General features: G+C 45.7%; 1 protein-coding gene across 3 annotated transcripts in view; it reads right to left on the reverse strand.

Annotated features, from left to right (window-relative positions):
- The window catches only part of SLC2A13 (solute carrier family 2 member 13), a 154981-nt gene extending 148417 nt beyond the window's left edge, over positions 1 to 6564 (reverse strand). For 2 of the 3 annotated variants that reach the window (XM_068669741.1, XM_068669740.1), the window contains exon 1: positions 5797 to 6564. In XM_068669741.1, the coding sequence (XP_068525842.1) occupies positions 5797 to 6355 (559 nt within the window). In that variant the 5' untranslated portion in view covers positions 6356 to 6564. The remainder of the gene's footprint in view (positions 1 to 5796) is intronic. The other variant, XM_068669742.1, reaches the window with a different exon arrangement.
- Between the last annotated feature and the right edge of the window lie 19084 nt (positions 6565 to 25648).

Raw genomic sequence — 25648 nt, forward strand, 5'->3', positions numbered from 1 at the left:
CCTCATCCGGAGCTGTGTTGCCCGAGATCTCCACAACACATTCATTACTGCTTGCCTTGCTCTTTGTCCACAGGCATAACCATCACGTAAAGAAACTGAAAGGAAAACTCTCCTGCATTTCAGTGGTCAGTGGTTTCAGGCCTTCAGCAGCGAGTGTCCCACAGGATCCAGCCTCTTCAGGAGCTTCACATCGACTGTACAGTAGTTAATAAAAACTCAGCTGTTGACCACATAAGACAAAACTGTTCATGAGGCCCGTTACATTTCCATGGTACCACAGTCACAGTGGTCTGGTTTGAGTTCAGCCATTCTAGGTAGAAATAATTGATTTTCAGGGCTTCCTGAAACACAAAAGCTCACCGTACTTTGATGGAACAATCCCTAAGATTTCTAAAATGCCCCATTTTAAAAGAAACTAACATACCTAGAAATCCCACATATTCTATAAATATATTAAAAAAAAAAAGAAAAAAAAAACAACATTTAAGAATATACAAATACTGATACTTAAATAAGAAAAAAATAATTAAGAAAACTGTTTCAGCACCCACTTTCAGTATTTCTAATTTTTTTCCCATTGCTTCTCAGGATACAACTGAGTAAGTACATACTAGTATGCTCAGAATAAAAATGAAGTGCATATTCTAAGGGTTCGCAGCAGAAGTCAGCGGCTAGCATTTGAAATCTGCTGCCCGGGCTGTCCTCAGATGCCCTCTGTTGTACCTCTTGCGATGGGGCTGGGTACAGGCTTCAGCCAAACGAGTTACTTGAAGCCAAGAGCTGCAGCCAAATGATTTAACACCATCACACTTGGTAAGTGGATGGCACCATCCTCTTCTTCCTGCAGCAAGGCATTTTGGAAATACGGTCACCTGTGGGTATCCGTGTGGGTTTTTCAAGACACGTAAGGAAATACTTGTGTTTAACCCCGCAAGTTTCCTTCAAGCTGCCTTTCTTACCAAGAGTAAGAGTACCACAGAAGCTGCAATTTATGCAACATATGAACTGGATGTGTTGTTTCAGCATGAACAAAAAATAGTTAAAATACAGTAGGGAATATGCCTTGATAGAAAAGAAGCAGTTTAACCAAGTACAGGGAAAGTTATTTTACAAGATTTCCATGCCTCAATTTCAAGGTTTATGAAGTATGGGATTATTATTATTTTTCTTTCAGTTAGATAAAAACAGCAACAAAAAGCCCCAAAGGAAAAGAAACACACACACACACAGGAAACACCCTTATAACTTTAAACAATTTCTGGAAGAACCATAAGATAAAAAACAAACATTCTCTTAGCTATAACTCACTGTGTATACAGCCTTATTCCGAAATGGTCCCCAAATATTTGCCAAAGGAGGCAATATTTATGTATAAATTGCTGGGTTTTTTTGGTATTACACCACCAACAAGCCAGCATCTAACCAAACAGAAGCAGAGCCAGCGCTTGCTGCACATCGCAGCACTGTGCATAGGCTCCAGAGCACACAGAATTAGAGGACTTCAAAAGATAAGGTTTTTCATCTTAATATATCCCTGGTACTCTGCAAGATCGCAGATGCAGGCAGAAGCTAACGCACCCTTCCAGTAATGAACCAGATCTTCTTGCCCAAGAGCCGACAGATCGAGCTTTTATGATGCATAGACCCAGCTCCTGAGCACACACAGGAATTTAGGCGGCTACAGAGCCTGGAAACTCGGAGGAGCATCTCTGGGCAGTGGCGGCACGGAGCCCATCCCAGCAGCAAGGCCGCTTTTCTGCCACTCCCCACAGCAAGCTTATACTTACAAACCATTGTCTCCAGAGTCAGAAAACAGCCTGTAAATCTCTGGATCGAAAATTATAGGCCTCTGCCACAATGTATTTGGGAGCTGAGGGTGTATTTCTCCTCCAAAATGTACCAAGGAATAAACTCCTTTAAAACTGGTTGATGTCCACTCATAAAAACAGACTGAAGATTTCAAGCTTCCCATGGCAGGATGGAGGGGGGCAAGAAGAGGAGATTAACCTGCAATTTTCCAAGAGAAAAACGCACACCTGAAAAAAGCTCTGTAGTACACTTCAGAAGTAAAACAACAAAAAGCATTTCCTCATCTGGATCGCACTGGTTATTTTCCAATACTTCCACATCACCTGGACTACCACATAAGACAGGGCTCACTTTTTTTTTTTAACCACTGTAAAAATAATATAGAGCTGTGTTTACCTGATGCAAGCACTTTAGTTATACTCTGTTACTTTTATTTGCTCCTGGCCCTACGTCAGCAGGAGCCAGTCCCATCAGGGGAGCCCTGCACCATATGCCAGCCATTTCCCCTCCTGCCCGGTTCTGCATAGATCCTTGTTACCTCAGCTTGGAAAGCGACCTACATACGCAATAAGAAGATGCTCCAGGAACACTATCTATGCCATGGTCAAATACAGCCTGTAAAACAAACGCTAGACATTTTGGACAGCAAGCAAGCAGTGAGCTTGCTTGCTCAGTGGGCTTGCATTGCAAAGATTCGCCCTGAACAGCAAGCTATGCACTGAGCAAGAAAAAATGCTGAGGAGCTGCTCATTAATTGTGTACCATCTATTCCGCATGCTGAACGAGGCAGGGGAATCTAATCATGCAACTGATGATTGTACATTATGACAGCAACCAATACTGCACAAGTGAGCTTAATTCTGCCACTTCCTAAACTCTGGGTAGCTTCAACAGCTTCCACAGCTGGTATCTAAGTTTTTTTTTGAAAGCCTGATCTGGGCAGCAGGCTACCTGAAACACCATGCCAACACCCACACTCATCAGCTGCGCACTTAACTTTGCATTATCAGATGCAAAAGGTCCAAGCATGCTCCATACCAACACAGTTCTTCCCTCACACAAAGCACTACCAAGCCCCTGCGATCCAATTTTTCAAATGTTTGCCTTTCGCCCACGTTTTTTGTAACGAACATCCCTCCAAATGTTACATTCCTGAGAGCAGGCTCAGCCAAATTCCAGAAGAGTCAGGGACATCAGAGCTGCTTGGGAAGCAGGGAATGATGGCTGCAGCCTTGCTCCTGATCTGTTTTACCGCAAATTTTCTGAAGAATTTCAGCCCGGGATGGACATTCACCCACTGCATTTCTTGAACTTTGCATTTAAAAACCCAGACTTGAAGAGACCTCAGCTTATTAGCTCACTCATCATGCCGGATGTGGTTTCCATTTCTGGCATTCCATATATTCTGAATTTACAACTGGGGGGAAGGGAAGGAACAACACAACACGACTGCTTCCAGCCATAAAGACCTGCTCAACACTTGCAATATGCAATATATGGGGACTCCTGTTTGTCCTTGAGAGAAGGTCTTTATTTTCCAGAAATATCTTCTCTAAGTGCTGGGGAGAAAAGGAGAGATCTTGTGTCTACAAATAGCTCTGTGGAAAATGGTAAGAAATGGAGAAGACAGGTGAGAGATGTTGCTCATTTCAGCATATGCCCTGTGGTTTTCATCCTTCAGTTTAACCACAGCCCTTTCTAAATCACAGCCGCAGGAAAAAAGCCCGCTTTCTCCCACAGACACAATCAGCACAGATCCACGCTGTACCAGATAGGGCTGAACAAAGTCACACAGGCAACCACTGCTCATTCCATCTACTTTCAGAGCACCGCAGTACTGCACGTAACACAGTAGCTCAGTAAATAAATGCACACGTATGGAGTGCAACTCTTGTTGGGCAATTCATAGAGCGCTACAAGAAAGACTTCGAAAACTTCTCAAATTATACACAACAGTTTTTACTGATTTGCAGTTTATTTCCTGCCCCTACCCCTTTCTGCCTCTGCATTTCAACAGCTGGCACCGCAACCGAAGCGACGCTTCACCGAGGGATCTCCTTAAACCAGGGCTAGGAGGCTCTTGCTCGCTGTTGGCAGCCAAAGGAGAGAGAGAAAAAAAACTGGTTAAAAGTTCCTTCAATTTCTAACGCCTTCATGAAATTATCCAGGCTCCCTCTGGCGGAGGATTTAGTGCAGCATTTAACAACGGCAAGCGCCGTTTGCTGCGTGAGAATAGTTTTCAACCCCAATTTTTTCTTTTGTAAAATAAATCTGATTAGGATTTGATTCTTGCGGTGCTTCAGTGACAGCACTCTAAGGCAATGCTTTGTTTTCAGCCATGAGCTCTACCACACGGAAAGAAGAGCAACCTCTGATAAAAAGGAGGAAATAGCACTTTTTTTAAATTATTGTTTATAAATTAGCGTCTTTGTGCTCCAAAATTCTCAGGACTGTTCCCAGTCCTTACATCAGCTTTCCAGACTCCAGCAAGTGACCACCTCTCTCCCTGATGTGTGAAGGGAACAGAGATCTCTCTCCCCAGGCCACACATGAGGTCCTTGACTCTACAAAACAGCAACCCCTTAGCTCCCACTTTCCACCGTGGTATTTTATACATTAAGCACCAAGCCTGACATCCCTCAGAGGATACCACTGGTATTTATTTGCGCCACCATAAAACAATTCAAACAGGCCCATGCACCCTGCTGAGACATATATACACAAAAGTCAAGCAAACCATCCCCTTTCCTCTCCACTCCCTCCACCTCTAGAGATGTGGATGTAACCGGTTATGATCAACAAATTACATGAGAAGCTTTTCAAGTGCACAAGAGGGTCCCATTTGGTGTTTCAGTAGCTACCACTAAACATAAGGACACCATCAAAATACCCATTCCACCCCTTCACATCATAGTTCTGTTTAATTGTCTCCTGAACGTTATAGAGGTTATCAACATTCGGCAGTCTGAAGCCTGGATTTAAAGTATACAGGGGGTTAGCACTTAAAAATAAAAAACTAAGCCCCCAGTCTGGGGTAGGAAAACCGCAACCGAAAGATGTCCCTTACTGCACAGGAAAGCCAGCAGGAGCCCTTCTGAGGACGGAGCCAATTTTATTTCCGACAGCCTTTATTATGACTCACTAACTTCTTTCCTTAATAAGACTACGAGCTGCATCCCAGCTAGCGTGTTTACAGCATGCCAGAGGATTCAAAAAAATCATTCAATGGTTAAGGAGCTGAACACAGTTAACTAGAGGAAACCAGTCTAATTCTTAACCTGTCCTCATGCTTTTAGATAGGGCGGGCTGCAAGGCTGTAGCCAGACAGATTTACTTCTTTTTTTCTTTTTTTAGGTACTATATTGCAAGGACTTTAAACACCCTCACAGTGCCTCTCCCTGATGATGAATATCGCCCAAACTACAGTCTGACAGGGAGGCAGCTGAAGAGCAACCAAAATCCTGGGGATATTTAGGATTTACTCGGAGCAGAAAGGAGTCTGAAAGCTTGGAGGGAACGCTCCCCATCGCTTCAAGCGCTCTGGGAGAAGTACAGTGAAAGTTTTAGCAGAATCGACTCCTTGTGAGTTACACAACGGGTACAGGTGAGCGTGTTCTGATGTCCTTAGCAAAGCCCAAAGCCTCCCAAAGCAGATGTCTTTGAAGAGAGGCTGCTGCCTCACCGCTACTACCTGATTTTGTCCCCACAGCATCCCCTGGGTGCCCCATAGCATCTAGAGCCACGCAGGGAGCGGGATGAGAGGTATTTAGGGCCAAGAAAGCCGGGCACGCTTTCAGCCCCCCTCAAACCTCCACCTTACGGCGTGACCCCCCGGGCTGGACCGGCAGGGATGGGGACCCCCCCTCCTCCAGCAGCCTCCCCAGAACCCCACAGCACCCCGGAGGAACCCCCCAAAACCCCACAGCATCCACCTCGGCGCCCCACAAGCAGCCCGTAAGGGGGGGTCCCGGCGGGTCGGCCACTCACCGATGCCCAGTCCCACCACCACTCGTCCCCCCAGCAGGGTCTCCTTGTCGCGGGCGGCTGCCAGCACGCCGGCCCCCGCCGTGAAGAGGCCGCTGGCCAGCAGGATGCAGGGCCGGCGGCCGCACAGCCCGTTGAGGACGCCGCCGGCCAGGGCGGAGAGAGCGGCGGCGCCCACCGTGCTGGAGACCAGCAGCTCCTGCCACAGGGCGTCCAGGTTGAGCTCCCGCTTGAGGAGCAGCAGGGCCCCCGACACCACGCCGGTGTCGTAGCCGAAAAGGAAGCCCCCCAGGGCGGAGAAAACCGACACCACGTAGACGAAGCCGGGGGTCTCGTCCTGCTGGAACTGCCGCCGAGCCGCCCGCTCCAGCTCGGCGCCCGACGCCGCGCTGTTGAGGCTGGAGCAGGACTCGGCGGCGATCAGGCTCCGCTCGCCCGCAGCAGCCGCCGCCGCCGCCGAGCCGGCGGCCCCCTCCGCCTGCTGCCGCCGCCGCTTCTCGCCCATCAGGTTGCTCAGGCTCCGCAGCGTGTACTCCACATTGTCGCTGGCCTTGCGGGACATGGGACGGCCGCCGCGGGTCCCGCCCCGCCCGGGGGCAGGGCAGCGGGGACGGGGGAGGCGGGCGGGCGGCTGCCGGGCTGCTGCGGCGGTGGCTGGAGGGGCTGCTGCCGGTGGTGGCGGTGCTGGCCCTGCCCGCCCCTCCCGGGCCAGCGCTCAGCCGGGTCGCATAGCCACACTTGAGGGGAAGTTGCCGCCGCCGCCGCCGCTCCCAGCGCCCGGGCGGAGCTGGAGGCGGGGGCGGGCGGGGACAGCGGCCAGCGCGGCCCGGAGGGAGCCAGGGGCCGCCCCTCGCCGCTCCGCGCAGCCGCTCGGGGCCGCGCCCGCGCACTGAGAGCCGCCATGGCGCCGCCCAGCGCCTCCCTCACCCCCATCATCGCCCTCATGGCCGGTCCGACGGGGAGAAGCCGCCCCATGAGGCGCCCCGTCCCGCCGCCCGGCCATTTTGTCGCCCTCCCCGCCGCGGCTTTCGGCCCCGCTGCGGAGCGCCGGTCGTCCAGTGCCTCCGCCTCACGGAGCCCCCGCTGGGGAGCCACGGTTAAAATCAATAAAGTCGGCCGTTTGTGGAGCTAAATTGAGAGTTTTTTTACAAAACCTGTGGTGTTGTAAAGCGCCGAGTGGCCAAAGTGTGTGTGTGTGTGTGTGTGTGTGTGGTGGGGGGGAGATCTAGGGCAATCCCTAGTGTCAAAGAGGAACAGATTTGTTAGCGTGAAAGAGGAAGAAAAAATAAAAAAAAATCTTGGGTATTTTTTCATGTTTATTCGCAAAAATGAAAGCGCAGCGTTTTGGTAATCCCATCTTCAGGCGTTTTTATTTGGGGTTCTCACCGGGATAAAGATGAAGGTTTAAATCAGACGGAATACAGTGGAATAACGCATTTTTTTAATATTTTTTTCCAGTGGTTTGGTAGGAAAACTGTGCCTCCTGGTGGAGAGTACATGAAGTGAAAGTGCGTGTTTCAGAGGAAACGGGAGCCTTTGCTGGCCAATACCCATGGCAGAGCCTCCTAGGTGCAAGGCAAACCTTGACAAAACTCATACCAGAATATCACCAGTTGTGCTTCATTCCTGAGGCCTGATCTAACGGCACGTATTGAAATAAATAAACACAATTTTCCTGCTGACTAAAATGGCTTCTGTAAAGGTCATCATAACAAGCCTGGCCCGTAGATGGAAAGTTTTGGTAATTAACCAGGTCAGCACTTCTCAGCCCACACCTTGTGAGCAGTAGTAGTCACAGCCACTTCAGTTATTAACTGAGAAGGGGAGCAGAGTCCTACAGGGCCTGCTGCACGCAACCGTGTCTGTGCTTTGCCTCTGCCTTTTTGAGGCAAGCTGTGAAAGGCTGGTGCTCTGTGCGCCATCCAGGTAACACTGACTGAATACAACAGTGAGCTCTGGCTGCTAAACACAAGATACGCACAGCTGTCTATGTAGTGAATCCAGTTAGTGACAGATGTGGCAGAGGATTTTTAAATATAATAGGTCAGCTTCCACGTTTGAGAAACCTAGGTAAGAATTACATATTAACATTCTGATGCTTTTAATCGAGATTTGGATAATATGGTGTAATTGCCACAGAGCGTTCCATATTCCTTTACAGCCTGTAACAGCCCAGCCCAGCACTCAGGCAAGACCCAGGCAGCCCATCCAAGCTGCAGGATCAGGAATAAAGCTGTGCTGCAATAAACTGTCACCCCCTCAGGTCCGGGAGCTCTCCAGGAGCAGACTGGCTCACATTTCTAAAATGCCACCAGTGGAGAGATCTGTGATGTTCCAGAAAGCTCCCGACGCACCCAAGAAGCACAGCACTCAATACTTGTATGTGCAAGGCCCAGCTATAAAATGTGGGACACAGTGCATTAAACAGAAAATATTCACACCAAATCCCCAGCCTGCTAGAAGGAATACTCTCACAGCATATTGTCACAGCAGCTGGCTGTCACAAAAACAACCTGTCTTTTTAACAGCCATCTCAGAAGCTGGAGGCATTCTGTACGTTATAGTCAATAGGGACTCAAGAGAGCTAACAAAAAAAGCTTTTTTTTTTTTTTTTTTTCCATGGCTGGCCCAACACAATCAAAAATAGACATATTTCTCTTCAGATCATGCTGTCAAGCTTCTCTCTTGAAAGTATTCCCTGAAGAAACACAACAAAGAAGTTCAGCTGCAGGATACACTACACTAAAGGGTGACTGCATGAGAAAGAGGGAGGATTTGTTTGTCTTGTGTGTAGATTTTCATTACTGTGATCATCTCTCCATAGCACCTGGATTTCGTGATAGCAGCTGCCTTATAAATGATTTCACAGTAGTGCAATATGTCATGGGTGTGATTAGTAATCTAAGATGTGGGGGTCAGATCCAAAGAAGGATTTGTGTGGATTTTAGGCACGTTATTCTTTCAGGAGAGTAAATGTTTAATTGTAACACTGTTCAAGACTTGCTGCACCGGTTCATCCCTCCCTTCAAGGTGTGTTTGCAGAACTGTTTGCAAGGTCATGTTGTGAACTAGGTCAAAGAACTTGTCCAGCTTTAATAAACCCCACATGATTTTTTCCATTTCAGCATACAGCAGGAATAATTACAGGATTTTACTGCTTATATATTGTTAGTACATGGCCCAGAACTCCCCCAGGCCTGAATATCTGGGAGTTAGCTGCTGTCTCAGGATTTATTGGCATTCAAAAGCAGGTGGATCAGTGCCTAAATCTCCTGGCTATTTCAGTCCAGCCAAGATGCACAGTGAGATTCAGTAGTTTTTTTTATTTTACAGACTAATGGTTCACCTAGGAAGCAGGACTCCTGAATCACGGGTTTGCTTCATCCCAAGAGGATTTAAATGTCTCTTGCACCTCCCAAGATGACTATAGGTTAAACTGGGGAAAAGATGGGTTCTTAGCAGAAATTGGGTTGCTGTGCAAGAATGTAAAGCCATGGACCTACGTGGACATCAAGGTAGAAAATGATCTGACTCTGTGGCAGAAGATCCTGCTTTCTCGTTGCTGGTTATATTTTGCACATGAAGCAGACAGTGCATTTAAAAAAAAAAAAAAAAAGATCCCAAGGTCAAGGATTCTTCTCATCTCAGTCAATGCTGTGGGGGTAGGCAGGTGGTCTTTAGCCTCATGCAAGCTTTAGCAATACAGCATGCAACTCCTTGAGTTTTTGGGCTCCCAAACCACTTTCTTGTTCTTTAGGTTATGATGCCTTATACTGTGATGGGAAATCTCCTCTGATATTCACAAGATTTTGCTATCAGCAGAGTTGCTACATAAGTTTAGAGATATCATCACATTGGTCTGAGGGAAATCACCTAGCTAAGTGTGAAAAAAAAACAAAAAACAGCAAATACTGTTTCCAGTAGTGGTTTATCTAATGTCTGTAACAAGGGAAAAGCAATGATCTTTTCTTGTTCACTGCTAGTAATGTCAAAACCCTCTCTTACACATTGTCTATGTTTGTATGTAGTTCTCAAAGTTCAGAAATCTTCTGAACACAGAATGACACATAGCCAGTGTGCCAAGGAACGTAGTTCGGTACCTTCTTACAAGTCAGCCCTCTGACAAGGCACAAATCCTGATCCTGATTCAATCACATCAGCTGATTGAATTTGTGAATATGTGTTGGTTACATAGAACTGGGACTGTAAGGAAGACTGTAGTTCAAAAAAGAAAAACGGAGAATGTAAATAGGAACTTAAGAATAAATATAATCTGAAATAAACTGTGTATTGCCTTAAAACTTCATTTGTTCCAAAATCCTCCTGTCCTTGCAACGTTCTTTGGTTTCTTTGGAAAGAAGAACTGTTTTGTGATCCTCATACAAAATTCCTTGTCCAGCCATTTCCACCCTTGTGACACACTCATTTTGTTCACTTATCTGAATCTACCCTTACCTCTCAAAAAATCAAACGCAATTTTCCTTCTCATGCCTGCTTTGGGTTCTCCTTTATGCACACAGAGCCTGATTGGTCCCAACATCAATAGTTGAAGAAAAGTTACCCTTCATTTACAGAAATTATCTTCCATTTAACTCTTTTACATCGAACTTTAAATTTCTGGCTGTTCTGGTGTGCAGGATGCCTTTAGGCCAATAATTTACCTTCTACCTTGATTACCTGAATCTGGGGCAACGCTACAGACATCCTCTGTAAAATCCTTTCAAAATTAAAGTCAGAAGTTATTAGTAAGGAACCTACTGACACCACACATTTAATCCTACTGGTCAAGTGTTGGAAATAATTTGCTGAGCAAGTGAGAGGAGCTCACTGGTGACTGCAGGATGAAGCTGACAAAACTGTGGGACGACACGTTCCTTGCCTGACAGGCAGCGCTGGCAGCACTGGAGCTATGGCTGCCGAAGACTTCACACCATAAGCTTTTTTAATTCCATATAACTTTACCAAAGTAATAATTTGAGCTCATATTTTGCATAATTGCTTTCTCTTTCATGCTAAATATATAAATCCCAGCAAACCCACTTCAGACCCATTGAAAACGCAATTGTAAGAGACACGTGTTTTCTCAAGTTAAATTTTTCTGGCTATTTTTAAGACCTCCAGCTTTTTCATGCTGTAGAGTGGGGACGGGATTTTTGGCAGGAGAACAGTTCCTTTCTGCCTTTGGCTGTCAAAAGAAAGAACTAGCAAGATTTGACTGAAACAGCCTCCAATAGTCAGCAGCAACATGTGTAAGAGTGCTGCTAAACCCAAGCGTGCCCTGCGTGGGTCTGTGGCCCTGGTGCACCGATGGCTGTGCACTGAGCTCTCTGCAGGATTCCCAGGGTAAGATGTGGCCAGCCCACTTGCATGCACTGCCTCAAAAAGCAGCCCCACGTATGCTGAAAGGCAGTGGCAGTGCAAAATGGAGTGGGGGGGAGTCTTTTACTATTGCACCGTTTGGGAATTTTTACATTCATGTACTTGAAATGATGGCTTACTGTCCTTATCAAGTCATTGTTACCCTCCAATCAAGAACTTCCACAAGATACAAGAGAAGCACTGCTCTCAATACACCATGTCTTCAACCTAATACATGTCAACACGGAATGGTTTCTCTGTCTGCCAACAAGAAACCTCTTCAAGAGCTGCAGATGGGCCCAGAACAGCAGCTCATCTCTCAACAAACCCAGGTTCTTGGGATCATACAGTAACCAGCTCTTGTTTGAAGATGATCATCTCTATCACCTAGGAAAGACACAGGCGGGAAAAAGAGAACCACATGCAAAAATGTCAATTTTAGTAAAAAACCCTTGATTCTGTTGGCCACTGAACAAATTTGATTTCTGAGGACCTATCTCTCTAAAAGGTAGACAGTACTTCTAAACCAAATCCTCCCACAGATTATGTCAGACCGGCGCATCAGTAGTCCATCAGTTAATGAAATAAAACTAAAAAATAAATTGGAAAGGCTTTTAGGCTTATGGATCACTCCATGCTGTTCTGCATTCCTATAAAAAGTAGCGGCTGACCCCGTATGAGTTCACTGCCTTATAAGCTCCCACCCCATCAGAGTAAAATCTAAGCTTCAAATTAGAGTCCCACGAAGTGGAAACCGCATTTTTTAAGCAGCAGGCTACGAGCTACCTCTGCTGTCAGCCCTGACATAACATCACCGCCGAGCAGGACGCTGTACAGGACTGCTGTATCCCAGGTTTGCAAATGAAACCGAAAAGAGGCTGGGAGGAATTCAGTTACTGACTCAGTGAGTTGGTCGTAGCCTCCGGATCTGACAGATGGCGAATCAGTCACAACGTGTTTGGTGGTTTTTCTTTGACGGAACTGTACAATGGGGATAAGCAAGTTTGAAAAGGAAATTGGACCACATGAATTCCTTGCGCAAAGGCAAAGTAGACACGTAGGGTGCTTAAAATGGACTGATAGGAGCCAGAACATCATCCTGGCACATGAAAGATGAAAGCCAGCACTTTCCGTGGTGGGGAAACGGGCTGGAACAGCAGCAAGCTGAGACTTTTATCTGCCTCCTTGCTTATTTCTTTCTGTGCGTGTACTTCAAAAGTCCTACTTTCACCACTGTAGATAGGCATCTTTTTTAATCTATTGGACTAATTTGTTAGACTGACGGCATTAAAATCCGCTGCACTTTTTAAGTAGGTCCTCTGTGAACTGTTTTATGGAACTCCCTCTAGAAATTTTAACAAATTCCCTGACAAGCATCACACCTGCCAGAGTGATAATTTTAAACATGAATTTAACCACTCATGAAAATCACATTACGGGTGATTCTTGACCCCTTCAAAGCAACCGATATTGTGTATATGCTAATCTCATGGGCAGGTTAATGCTGTCAGTAGGAAGCGTTGAACAGTCGCTGATACTCACTGCAGAATGACACCTCTGGTTCTCAGAAAGCCTCTCTGGGCTCGGTGGGGACTCCTGCTTACAATCTGGCCCTGCCAGGTGGCCACAGACACATCTAGGAGGCACTTCTGGCCTGGTGCTCTAGGTGAAAGAGGAGGGGTGGGAGTTGAACCCATAGGGTCTCTTTCCAGAGTCCTTCAAAGGTAGCGGTCTGTTTTCATTAATTATGGAAAAATTGCACACCTGCCTCCCTCTACAGCTGCAAATGATGCACCTGGCCACCAGGCTATATGTTATCCCTGGGACATTGATCTGAAGGAGTGTCCTGGGTAAGAAGACAGCTTTTCTTTCCATGTAAGAGGTGGTTGTTGGGCACCATGGGTGTAGTGGCACGAGGGGTCCTGGGCCCATGCTGGAGGGCTGTGCGAGGCAGGGAACCACGACTGCTGCAGTCACATTCCCACTGCTTGCAGGGATGGTCCCTGCAGCAACCCATCCCCAGGTTTTGTCTCAGTGCTGAGTGGTTTGCTCCGAAATGGAGGCTGGGGTGAACTGTTTCATTTAGCGAGGTCAAAGACCCTCTCTGCTGACCATGTAGGGAGCTGTAGCTCCTGCCTCTTCATTTCTGCTTACACGCTTAAAGCAGATGGTGTGAAAACCCACCTCAATGTAGGCAACTGGGCATGCTGCCTGTGCTAACGCATTTACTACGGAAAACAATTAGGTCCCTGAGAGGCTCAGCCTCGTAATACAGACATAAATGTGAGGTCTTGGCTTACAGAAAGCAACATATGGTATTGTCAGTGGAGAAATAAAGCAATATGCATTTTATTTATTAATATGCTAATTTGAAATATATGAGGTAATAAAGATGATTTAGTATTCAGTCTCACTCTAAGAAATTAGCAATGCAGTGTAGGATACGTGCAGCTTCCAGCTCTGACAATGACACATTTAGGTGATTCTAACTGTGCAGTTAGCACAGAAACAGCACATACCTACTGCTAATCAATAGCGCAGGTTTCCTGAATACATCCTAAGGAAACTTCTTATCCTAAGGATGAGGAAATCCTCACTACAGGAAGGACATTGAGGCCCTTGAGCATGTCTAGAGCAGGGCTACGAAGCTGGTGAAGGGCCTGGAGCAAAAGTCCTTTGGGGAGCCGCTGAGGGCACTGGGGGTGTTTGGGCTGGAGCAGAGGAGGCTCAGGGCAGACCTTATTGCTCTCTGCAGCTACCTGAAGGGAAGCTGTGGGGAGCTGGGGGTTGGCCTCTTCTCCCAGGGAACTGGTGACAGGACCAGAGGGAATGGCCTCGAGTTGTGCCAGGGGAGATTCAGGCTGGCAATGAGGAGCCATTTCTGCTCAGAAAGAGCAGTCAGGCACTGGGACGGGTTGCCCAGGGAGGTGGTGGAGTCACCGTCCCTGGGGGTGTTCAAGGAGAGGTTGGACGTGGTGCTTGGGGACACGGGTTAGTGGGTGATATTGGTAGTAGGGTGACAATTGGACTGGATGATCTTGGCAGGCTTTTCCAACCTTAATGATTCTGTTATTTTATGAAACACAGCCAAAAGCTCACACGGAGGTATGTAAATGTAAGGGCATGGGGAGACAACACATTGAAGGATTGCATTTTGAGTTGTGCAGTGAGACTGATACTCTTCACAAGAAGATCATGAGACTATAAACAGATTAAGAAAGTGTGAGAGGTTGGGCTAGTTGAAATGTGTGCTTACTCTTATCAATCAAGACTACACAACTTCTATTTTACTTGTTGCAGTTCTGCAACTGTATGCTAATCCTTATGAAAACTTTAATTTCAGAGGAAAACACCTAATTAAGCAGTGGGAATTTAACTGGTCTATATTTATCTAACAGTAAACAGGTGAATAAGAACTAGTCGAGGAACATGACTTAGTGAATGTATTCACCACTAACATAAAAATACAGTTCTGTGAACAAGGGGGTGGCTGTTGCTCCGCATCAATGACAAATCATGAAGTGATGCTGTCCTTTTATTCTTAATGCTCAGCTCTTCAAAACTGGCAACTAGAGATCAGAGAATGGGAGAGAACCAGTGTTAGCTTTAATAGCACCACAGCAGATAGCATAAAATAAGTGAGAGAAGAAAAAAAAATAGTGAAACAGAAGAGAGTAAAATTGGCAGGGGAAGCAAAAATTGAAGTACAGTAGAGAAAACTCAGAATCAAATACAAAAATAGGTTTGTAGCCTTTTGGAAACTTTCAAGCAGTGAAGATGGAGAAAGAGACAGGAAAAAAAGACGCAGAGAGTAACCAGATGGAAATCTAAGTTTTAGACACCGGTTCCAGCTGGGTTAGGCCAGGAGATCATCAAGCAGCAGCTTTTAAGACAAAAATTCAAAACATTAATGATATTTGGAAGAAAAGGAGTAAACAAGCGATCCTTTTTATGACACTATCTCTCCCTATGCTCCCTCTCGGTTTTGAGATTGACATTGTTTTGAAGTCCCAGTTGCCTCGTTTGTAGTCTGACAGAGAAGCAGTGCATCAAGGAGCTGCTGTTTGTTAACAGGAACTTCCACTGAAGCGCAAGACAGACCTTTACCAGGTTTCCTTGCAGGAAGCATGAGCCTTGATATTATTATTTTTTTCTTGGTCTGTCTCCAAGCCTCAGCCCCATACCCAGACCTGCAGGTGATTCTCTGGCAGGATCCTGCCCAGGCTTCTTGTGGAGGAGGCCCTTTGCAGGACATAACACAGCTTTATCCTCACCCAGCCTCTCTGTGAGGTGGGGATGAGGGGAATGGATGGGCTTCTCTTCTACTTGTAGCCTTCTTTCTCTGAAATCAGCCTTTGCCAACTTAGCCTGCCTCAGCAAAAGCATTAGTGCCCTGAGGTTTCAACCCATGCCCAAAGGCTGCGATCACTGGAAGATGCAGGCGGGCCCAGTTCCCTGGCAGTTCCAGCCCTCCCTTGCTGCTGGAGGACGCCAAGTGGCCACCAAACCAGAAAAGGCTTGGATTTCTGCAACTATGTCATTCATCATGGACACACAGATGAGGCCAGGACGAGCTTGTCCCCCATGAAAATGGCTGTGAACTGGCCTCTGGTTCCTGCACAGCGTTCAGCCTCATGACAGACACCTTCCCTCACCTGCAGCTCACATCCTCCAAGCCTTGCTCCCTGCTTTGGTCCCTGCAGACCATGCTGGCTGCTGCCCTCCACACACAAATGTCCTCTTTCAATGTATTTTCTCCTATTCCTCCAAGCAGCACACTTAGAGAAACTGCTGTGTTGACCAGCTCTCTTTGAACAGGAAAAATTACTTCAGCAGCACAGCGATCTTTCTATTTTCCCCGATAATCTTGCTGTGTATATTACATTGTGCTTTGGGGCCAGCAGAGCCTCAAAACAATGTTAGGTTTTTGAGCAAACAGCAATCTTAAGAAACAGATCCTGCCCTCTAAGCTTAGATATAGTGAAAACGGAGATGATATATAATGTGAGCAGTTTGCTGTTATGTTAGCTGCACAGTCCTTTTTATTGCCCACCAGAGAGAAAGAGGGGAAGGTAGGTAGGCTGGGAGATGGATTATTTCTTACAGGCATGATGATTCCTCAAATTTATCCATAAAAGGGGAACAGGGAAGAGAGGCAGGGCACTGTAGTGTCACAAATTACCCTGGAACTTTCCTTAGTATTAATACATCAGTGCTTGTCGCTTGAAATTTCTGCATCAGCCATTGCTTTGGGAGTTATGTGAAAGGACCAAAAAAAAAAAATGTACATTTTTAGTCATCAGATTCTCATAACTAGTCGCAAAATAGGGTTCACCAACAGAGATCAAAGAAAGTTTATGAGATTTAGGGTAAGAGAGGAGATGAGGGGAGGATCCTTCCAGATGTTTAAGATCCCTGAGGAAAAGATTTACTAATGAAAGAAAATAAATCTTATTAAATAGAGCATTGATCTGTTGGGGATGGGGGGAAGGAGGGAGTTACAAGTGTAGCAATATTCTTTCCTCCAGGGTGTTACCTTCTTTGTGGCCATGTCAGCTGCCACCATTGGAATCTTCCTGACGCTGCCTAGCATCACCACCCGCCAGACCCAAACATGTTTCCTATGGGCACCCTGGGATGGGACCTGCTTCTATTCCTGATTAAATTGGGCATGCCGCTGCAACTCTTCTGGATGCTGCCTACAGCTCCTGAGATGCCCACAGGGTTAAGCTGCTGTTCTCTGGGCACCTCAGTTCAGACCATCTTTCTAATATGATGCAATTTTAAGAATCACCACATTATCCTGTTTTTATTTTCTAATTGCTGGTCATTTAGCGAGTTAAGTCTCCCCTTCGATGAAAGGGATGGACTTTCCATTCTAGACAGACTCCATCCAACCCTTCAAGAAATCAAATAAGCTAAGAAGGGCACAAAGGGAGACCTGCTGTTCAGGGCCAGTACAAATGTCTGCTTGAGACCAGCATTTCCAGAGTGGGGCATATTCACTTCAGCTTCATTTTCTGAACAGCTGAGACTCTCTCACAAGTCTCTACTGAGATCTGCTTCCCAACCTGTTGTTTTGTTTTATTTTGTTTTGTTTGTTTGTTTGTTTCCAGAAGGTTTTAATGTCTCTTTTTAGAAATCACAAAACAGACATTCGAATCCAAGCCCCTCTGCTTCCCAGCAATCATTGTCTCCTGAGTCCAAAGCAATGAGATTGTGGGTCTTCTCAGTACAAAGAATAAGAATTGGATATTTTGTTACTGATGTGGTCAAACCAATATGTTCTTTCACCATTTATTCCTTAGAAAAATTTACCGCTATTTAGTTATTTACCATAAGAAAAAAAAAAAAAAAAGCATACTGAGGTAAGTGACAAACTTAGAACTGTGTCTTATTTCCAATGGGAAGAATTGAACAACTTTAACTGAAGAACTGAGAGTACGTATGCACCACACATTGCAGCAGCTTCAAGAATATGTATCTGAACTAGAGCAGGTTGTGGTACACCTAGCCACCCAAGAGATCTTTTCAGGCTGTGTTGTCATTCAAAAGCACGGGTTTTGCTAGTGTAGTGCTGAATATTGCATTAATGAAAGCCATGTTGAACTGGTAGCCCAGGTATTCTTGACAATTCGGTAGCACATCTGCACCACTCTTTGGCTTACAGCCTTCCATTTTATTGCACTTACCCAAGTCGTTTGATAAAGAACAACTTCACGCAGGCAATATAAACTCTTTCATATTAGTAAGCCATACCTGAAGATGGTAACAGCTGGACCTCACATTCTCCTGTGCCAGAAGAATCATTTATTATTTCCTTCTTATTCAATCATTAAGAACGTTGTGTCCCCAAACTGTCTGTTTTTGATGAAACAGAGTAAAACACTTTCGTAGCGTAATGGACTGCATCTATTGTAAGCAGTGGTGGTACAGCAGCAAACTGCCACACCAGTTGTGTTCTGCAACATGAATTTATCTTGGGGGTGAATCCTTAAAAATAAATCAACCTAGAGGTCACAATGGGTTCAAGGGATTCTACTTATTGTATATAAATAGTTAAAGGGTCAGGCTTGCTTGTACGTGCTATCCAGCAAGAAAAAAACCTCTGAATTTTCAAGTGAAGCTTGTAAATGTTAAAAAATACCCCTGAAAACAATAATGTACCAAAGAATATGTTGCTTTAAAGGAAAGTGTTAAGTTGTTTCATAAAATAGACATTCACCAAAGAAAACTAGACATGACAGCATTACTCTTACATGCGGATAACAGTTACAACGTATGGTGTCTCAACAAGGTCTACAGCAAGAACTTTCTATGGCGAGTAACCACAGGGGCAGAAGTCACATATAGCAAGAGGGAGTCCTTTTTGAAAAGAGGATTGACCTTTTATAACATTATTTCAGGATAACTGAGCATAGATCCTTGGCTGCTTTGTAGCTACTTTGTACCACACTGCTGTCTTCAAGATGGTAACTTGCCCCTGCGATTACTCGCTCCTCGGGCATAAAAGCCTGCTTTGTAATGCAGGGAGCAGCAAGGAACTGGCTGCTGTGTGGAGAAATATCATTGCCATGGCTACTGTCCCACAGGACTTGAGGGAGAAGAGCAGAGCAGACCCAGTGACAGTACCCAAGCCCAGCTGCGATGGCCACACAAATTTGTACTAATGGGGCTGGTTGTGCCAGGGAGTCGAGTCTGTGCTCGGGGTGCAGACACAGAGGGTACGGGGCCAGGCATGGGCACGGCCAAATGGGCCAGGGCCTGAGCTGCTGAGTGAAGAGGCTGCTTCTCACAGCTCTTCCTCACACAGCTCTTCCTCACATAGCTCTTCTTCACACAGCTCTTCCTCACACAGCTCACCAGCACCAGGGTCACTCAGCAGCACCTTCACCTCACGCACAGACACACAACCCCAGGAGCGGGGAGCATGCTTGGGGCCCTGAAACAAAAAGAACAAGACCCCAAAAAAAAAAGAGTGTATTGCTGTATAATTCCCCAAATGGCTGGAAAATAGCATTATCCAGACATCCTTCAGATGGAACTGAAACTGCCAGGACCAAGGGAAGAGAAGGTGGCAGTGAAGTGGAGGCAGTTTTGGTACCTGAGGTCACACGTTCCTGTAGCTGCAGCATGTGGTAGGACGCTTCTGGCTTTCCTTAACCAAAGTTGGCTGATGAAAGCACCAATTAGCTTCTCTCAGATAACCTGCATTCATTCTTGCTGTTATGATCTCCCTGTCTGAACCTACTTATTGGTCTAAACCTATCACTGAAGTTCATCTGACCGGTGTTTTTAAATTTACCACTACTTTTGATATTAAGCAATACTCTCGGTTGCGATGGAAGTCAGTCTCTTCTGGGATTGGCTTTACCTGAACAAAAAGCTGTAGGGCAAATATAAACCTAATTATCCTCCAGCATCCCAGGCTGCTAAAACAAACCCAAAAGAGTCAGCAGCTTTATCAGCTAAGTTCTGCAAACTGTTTCATAAGGAGTTTCAAACATGGAAACTGCTTTAGACCCTGTGTGCTGCAATCCATCGCATGTGACACTTGGAAAACGGCACCGCAGATCTGGAGAAAAGTGGTTATGAAGTTTTGGCAGTAAGAGTTAATATTCATTCTGTCTAATAATATTGACACAAACATACCACTAACTCTCAACAACAACATTTTGTTTCCTAGTTTAATGCAAGAATGTGGTTCTCTACAGCTGCTATTTTGATATCAACATCTGTCGATACCTTATGGACATTTTGATTTTAAAACAAAAACTAACCTAGTTCATGCCAGTTGCTGGAATTTATAGAATATTAGTGAATTAAAAAGCATTAAGAGCTGATTGAATATTGCAGTGTATGAAGAATAAGAAGTGTAAGGTGAAGTAAAGCTGGATGTGGCTCTGGGCATAACAGCAAATTTACCTGGTGTGTGGAAATCCCCACCTTCCAAATCACAGATTCGTGGAAACTTCACCTTGAAGCTATTCTGCTTTTCTTGAAAGCACTGAGGTTTGTCACTTCTCATTTTCACATGTAAGCATTTATGCAACGTCATCAATCACCTTCACAGCTGAAGAGACCACACTTCTTATGTTTCATATTGGAAGATTTATTTTACAGCTTCTTATGTATTTTTCAGGCTTTAATTGTGGGCAGTGACACAGCTTTCATTCAATACACATGGAGGTATTTATTCACGTATACACACTTTTCTCTACTGCTTACTGAGGTTTTTCATTTCTCATTCCCACATGTAAGCATTTATGTAACATCATCAATCACCTTCATAGCTGAAGAGACCACACTTCTTATATTTCATATTGGAAGATCTATTTTACAGCTTATTATTTATCTTTCTGGCATAATTGTGGGCAATGACACAGCTTTCATGCAATACACATGGATGTATTTCTTCATGTATACACATTTTTCCCCACTACTTATATTTCTAGATGACATGTAGGAATTAAGGACTTTATTGAAAAAACTGGGATAAGACATACACTGAATATCATACCATCGTGTCCAACAAGATGCACCTAAATCTTTCCCATGTGTGCTCCACTTCACCTTTTAAAACAGATCTTTCAAGTAGAAGAGTAAAAAAGAGTGCTAAATTCAGATACAACATTTTTGTTGTCGGGAATCAGCATTAAGATTTGTTGCCTTGAACCTCTACCACCACAGCTGACAGCCTTCAAATTACCTGTGCTGGGTGGCTGCTAGCATAGCAGCTTAGTTTGGAGTTCCCACTGCTTCCCAGAGCCTGGAGTGAGACAGCTCAAAATAGGACCCACAGGCAGGTAGCCAACAGACTTGGGACCTACTTATAATTTTGGAATTGAAGGTAAAAGGGACACCCTATAACTATATTCTATATCCTTTACCTTAAAGGAGACACATTTCACACATTATCCTGCAACTCATTCAGCACAGCTGCTGTGGCTGGTGGGCTGGGAACAAGGGACGCTTCATGCTCGTGCAAAATAGAGCATTCCTGTGCAGTTGCTAAAATTATCCTGAGGACTGAAAGAGAGTGAAAGGAGATAGCAATTAGCAGCTTACAGTTGCGCAAATGCTGATCAGAATTCTGTGTGATGCAGAAGAGATGCTTCTGAAGCCTGGTGTATCTCCCCTGGTGGATATCAAAAACCTGTTACAAACCGAGGAGTTGAGAGAGATTCTTAAAGAAAAGGCAACACTGGTTCTTAGATCTTTTCTTGATACCAGTCTTCCCCATCTGCACTCCTCCTCCTTTCCCTTCCTTAATAAATGTTCTAAAACATTTAGCATTTGAACATACAAGCATTACATTTACACCGAAGTCAGTAGGATGATCCTTCTGTCCAGCCAGTACTTAAGCAAAGACTCCCCAATAACAAGTATTCAGACATCAGAGAACTCTACCCACCCAATACAAAGAAAAGCATCTTCATGTCACATAAATGCACTTCCTAACCTCCTGAAGCAGGTTTTACAGCATGTTCAGAAGACAGACGTATCTGGCTCTTGCAGAAAAGCTGAGGAATCTATTTCAAACCATAGAACTCTTTCTTGTAGGAAGACCTGCTGTTGTTCAATCTCTTTTAGGGCAGATGATTTCTAACTCTACTTTTGAGGGTGGTTTATCATCATCTCAAAACATCTCAAACAAGGAGATCTCACAGAGGAACACCATCTGTTTTGTTTGCGCTCTCTCCAGCTATTTGGAGCGAGCACTTTGCTGAACTTCCAGTTCACATGCTACCTTTTCTCAGTCTTGCTTAGCTTCTTATAGGGAGTTACTAGTGACAACTAGTCCTTGTCAGCCTCGGGCTGTAGACCCAATACCTACCACGCATCCAAAAGCTTCCTTGTGCCTTGTAGGTGTTTCCACCTTCTGTGTAGGGATGACAGACACAGCTACTGCTCACATCACATAGCTACAAAAATGCCTTAGGAAGAAAAACAGGCTCTTGACTAATGTGCACAGTCTATGAATGGTGACCTACATAAAAACAAAAAACATGTATGAAAGAAAAGCCGTGTTCCTTCCTCCATTTCCTATGGAATATTTTTTTCTCAAGGGATAAAATACTGAGAAAAAGACTTCTCAAATATTTTTTCCTCTAAAGAATGCCACACTAGACATGGATTGCCCATTTCACCCCCAAATGGTACACTGTGCTTTCTGATTGCCTCATCTTCTGAGCATTGGGAGCCCAGAGAAATAGAGAGGCAGCAACAGTGCAAATGCCTCACAGCCCAGCATCCTGGAAACACAGGAAAGACTACTGATGAGGGCATCCCAACAAGGTCTCACAGGAGCCAGTAGCTGATTCACTACGGGTAAATGTTCCATGGAGGCATTTGTGGTGACACATGCAGTGCATCAGCTCGGTGTCTTCAGACCAGGGTCTGCATCTCCTACCAGGAGTCCCTGCATGCTTTTACTTTGCATCTTGAGACCCAGTCTTTTGCCATTTGCTATATTAATATGAGCATTTCTGTTGAAGGGGCCCTATGAAAGCAAAGGATGGGTTTGATTTCCATTGAGATGGAAATGCCTGTGTAAAGTAGGCTAAATGTTCTGGTGAGAGTGAACATCATTACTAACCCCCAGTACATGCTCCATGAAAGAACTATCATCCCATCCAGGCATGCATAGGCATCTGAGTAAAATGTCTGTGCATGTCTGGGGCATCTTTTGCAATTTTATTGTACTGTCAGTTGCTACAGGTTTATTTTGTGCTCATTTGTGCAGACCATATGGACAGTAGCCCTTTCTCTATCAGCTAGCCAGTATCTGCATGAGCTCTACTACAGAACAACATGAGTTCCTCAGCTCGACCTTCGGCTTGGCTGCACAAGATGCTACACCCATTCAGAGAAAGAGGCCTCAGCTTTTTATTTCCCCAAGGACTGAAAGACCAAAGTCGCAAGTTACAGTTAATTCTGGACAGACTCTCCAAAACCCCAAGGAGCCAGTAGCTTCTTTGGCACCAGCTCAAGTGTGCCTCTTAGGACAGAAGATGGGGCCAATAGCAGCATCTGTCAGCAGCCCATATTTTAGTACATTCCTGTAATGGTGGCAAATATGGGCCCAGACAACATTCTTGGGAGCTTTATTTATTTATTTATTTATTTATTCATTCATTCATTCATTCATTCATTCATTCCTGAGAGAGGGTAGGTATCAAGGATGAGGGTCTTTCTTCAAAGCAATCTGCAGTAGCACTTTAGATGCAGCTGGGATCATGAGCAACCACCTGGTTAATAGTCAGCAATCAGAAAGCAGACTTCACCTTGCAGATGTAGTTGCCTGGCAAACTGAGAAGAAACTCAAGAAAATCAGGAAACTTAGAACTGAAATGACATGAACAATAGTAATAATGCTTTTAAGTCACAGAGGTACCACATGGGGCCCAGCACAGATGCAGCTTCTGAGTGCCCATCCTCAAAAGAAGTTGGAACCAAAACAATGCATTTTAAGATGCATTCATACCCTCTGTTCCCATCACGTTTAGGGAAATTTATGTTGAAATTCCACAGCAGCAGTACCCACAATGAAATGGGTACCATTATCAGCATCTGCCTCCATAAAGGAGCATTTGCCTATGTGCCTCTGACACAAACAGAACTGGACTATGGCAGGGAGTGGGGGAGAAAGAACACCAAGGACCATCTGGGACGAGGAGTCTCAGGGACTCCTTATCAGCTCCGCTGAGAAGTACAGCCTCACTACCCAGCAATATGGCTCTGGGAATATGATTCTCTTCTAAATAAAATATCCATAGCTCTTTGTGAGTAAATTTTAACGAAAATCTTGCAGAAATGACTGAGTAGGTTTCATTTTCTGGTCACGTAAACTGTTTTACTCCTACCAGTTACTTCTCAAAATCTGACAGTTTCGAAAGAAATTGGTATTACAGTGAATTGCTAATGTGGTAAACAGCCTGTGATGCAAAGGAATTGAACATTTCATGAAAGAAAATGTGGAAATCAAAATAAATGGTGGGAGCTGATGTACAGCCAAATCTTCATTGCTAGAAATGGGAAATTTCCCTCCCTACCCAGCAGTGTGAGCAGCCCCTGTGTGGGCAAAGGCCATCCCAAACAGGATTCTGAAGGGTCCTACCCTGTGCCCCTGGTCTGTGCCAGCATAACCCTTATTGAGTTTATGTGGGGAGGTTTTGGTAGCAACAGGGATGGAGGGGTGTGGGCTGCAGGGGTGGCCCCCGGGGGCAGAGCCCAGCAGCTGCCCCATGTCAGATCAGAGCCAGCTCCAGACGGCTCCAAAGGGACCCACCACAGGCCAGAGCCGAGCCAGTGAGTGATGGTGGTTGGGCCTCTGGGAGAGCAGATTTAGAAAGGATAAAAAAATATTTGGCAACAGCTTGGAGAGAAGAGTGAGAAACAGCCCTGCAGACACCAAGGTCAGGACAGGAGGGCAGAAGGTGCTCCAGGTGCCAGAGTGGAAATTCCCCTGTGGCCTGTGGAGAGGCCCCTGGTGGAGCAGGCTGTCCCCCTGCAGCCCATGGGTCCCACATGGAGCAGATCTCCACGCTGCAGCCCCGCCATGGGTGGAGGAGCCCCCGGTGGAGCAGGTGGATGTGGCCTGGAGGAGGCTGCGGCCCATGGAGAGCCCCCGCAGGAGCAGGCCCCGGGCCGGAGCTGCAGCCTGTGGAGAGGAGCCCACGCAGGAGCAGGGGGCTGGGGGGAGCTGCTGCATGTGGGGGACCCGTGCTGGAGCAATTTGCTCCTCGGGGATGGACCCCGTGGTATGGAGCTGTGTGGGAGCAGTTCTTGAAGAGCTGCTGCCTGTGGGCAGCCCACACAAGCTCAGTTTGGGAAGGAAGGCATCCCGTGGGAGGGACCCCACGTGGAGCAGGGGCAGAGAGTGACCGTGAAGGAGTAGCAGACCCACAAGTTTTTTTCATCAGGTTTTCACAGAATCACAGAATTTCTAGGTTGGAAGAGACCTCAAGATCATCGAGTCCAACCTCTAACCTAACATTAACAGTCCCCACTAAACCATATCCCTAAGCTCTACATCTAAACGTCTTTTGAAGACTTCCAGGGATGGTGACTCCACCACCTCCCTGGGCAGCCTGTTCCAATGCCTCACAACCCTTTCAGTAAAGAAGTTCTTCCTAACATCTAACCTAAAACTCCCCTGGCGCAACTTTTCTCTCCCTGTCCTGCTGACAAGGGGGAATGAGACATCAGTTTGGTGGGCACCACAAACACATCAGGAGATCATCCTGGTCACTAACCACACCCTGGGGAAGGGCAGTCAGCCTCCAGTTGCTAAGAAGAGTAAGCCCTATTTGCAGCTGTCTAAAAGAAGCAAGATTCACCTGCAGGTGTCAGAACTGTCCCCAGGGTGCTTCTGGGGAGTACATGACATGACCTAAAGATCTGGAAGATGCAGCAGGAAAATGGCTGGGATAGGGGTTGCACCTCACAGCACTGAACAGCTGATGATGAAGTTTGTCACTTACACAGAAGGCAA

Source organism: Anas acuta, chromosome 1, assembly GCF_963932015.1.
Source record: "Anas acuta chromosome 1, bAnaAcu1.1, whole genome shotgun sequence".
NCBI classification, from domain to species: domain Eukaryota; kingdom Metazoa; phylum Chordata; class Aves; order Anseriformes; family Anatidae; genus Anas; species Anas acuta.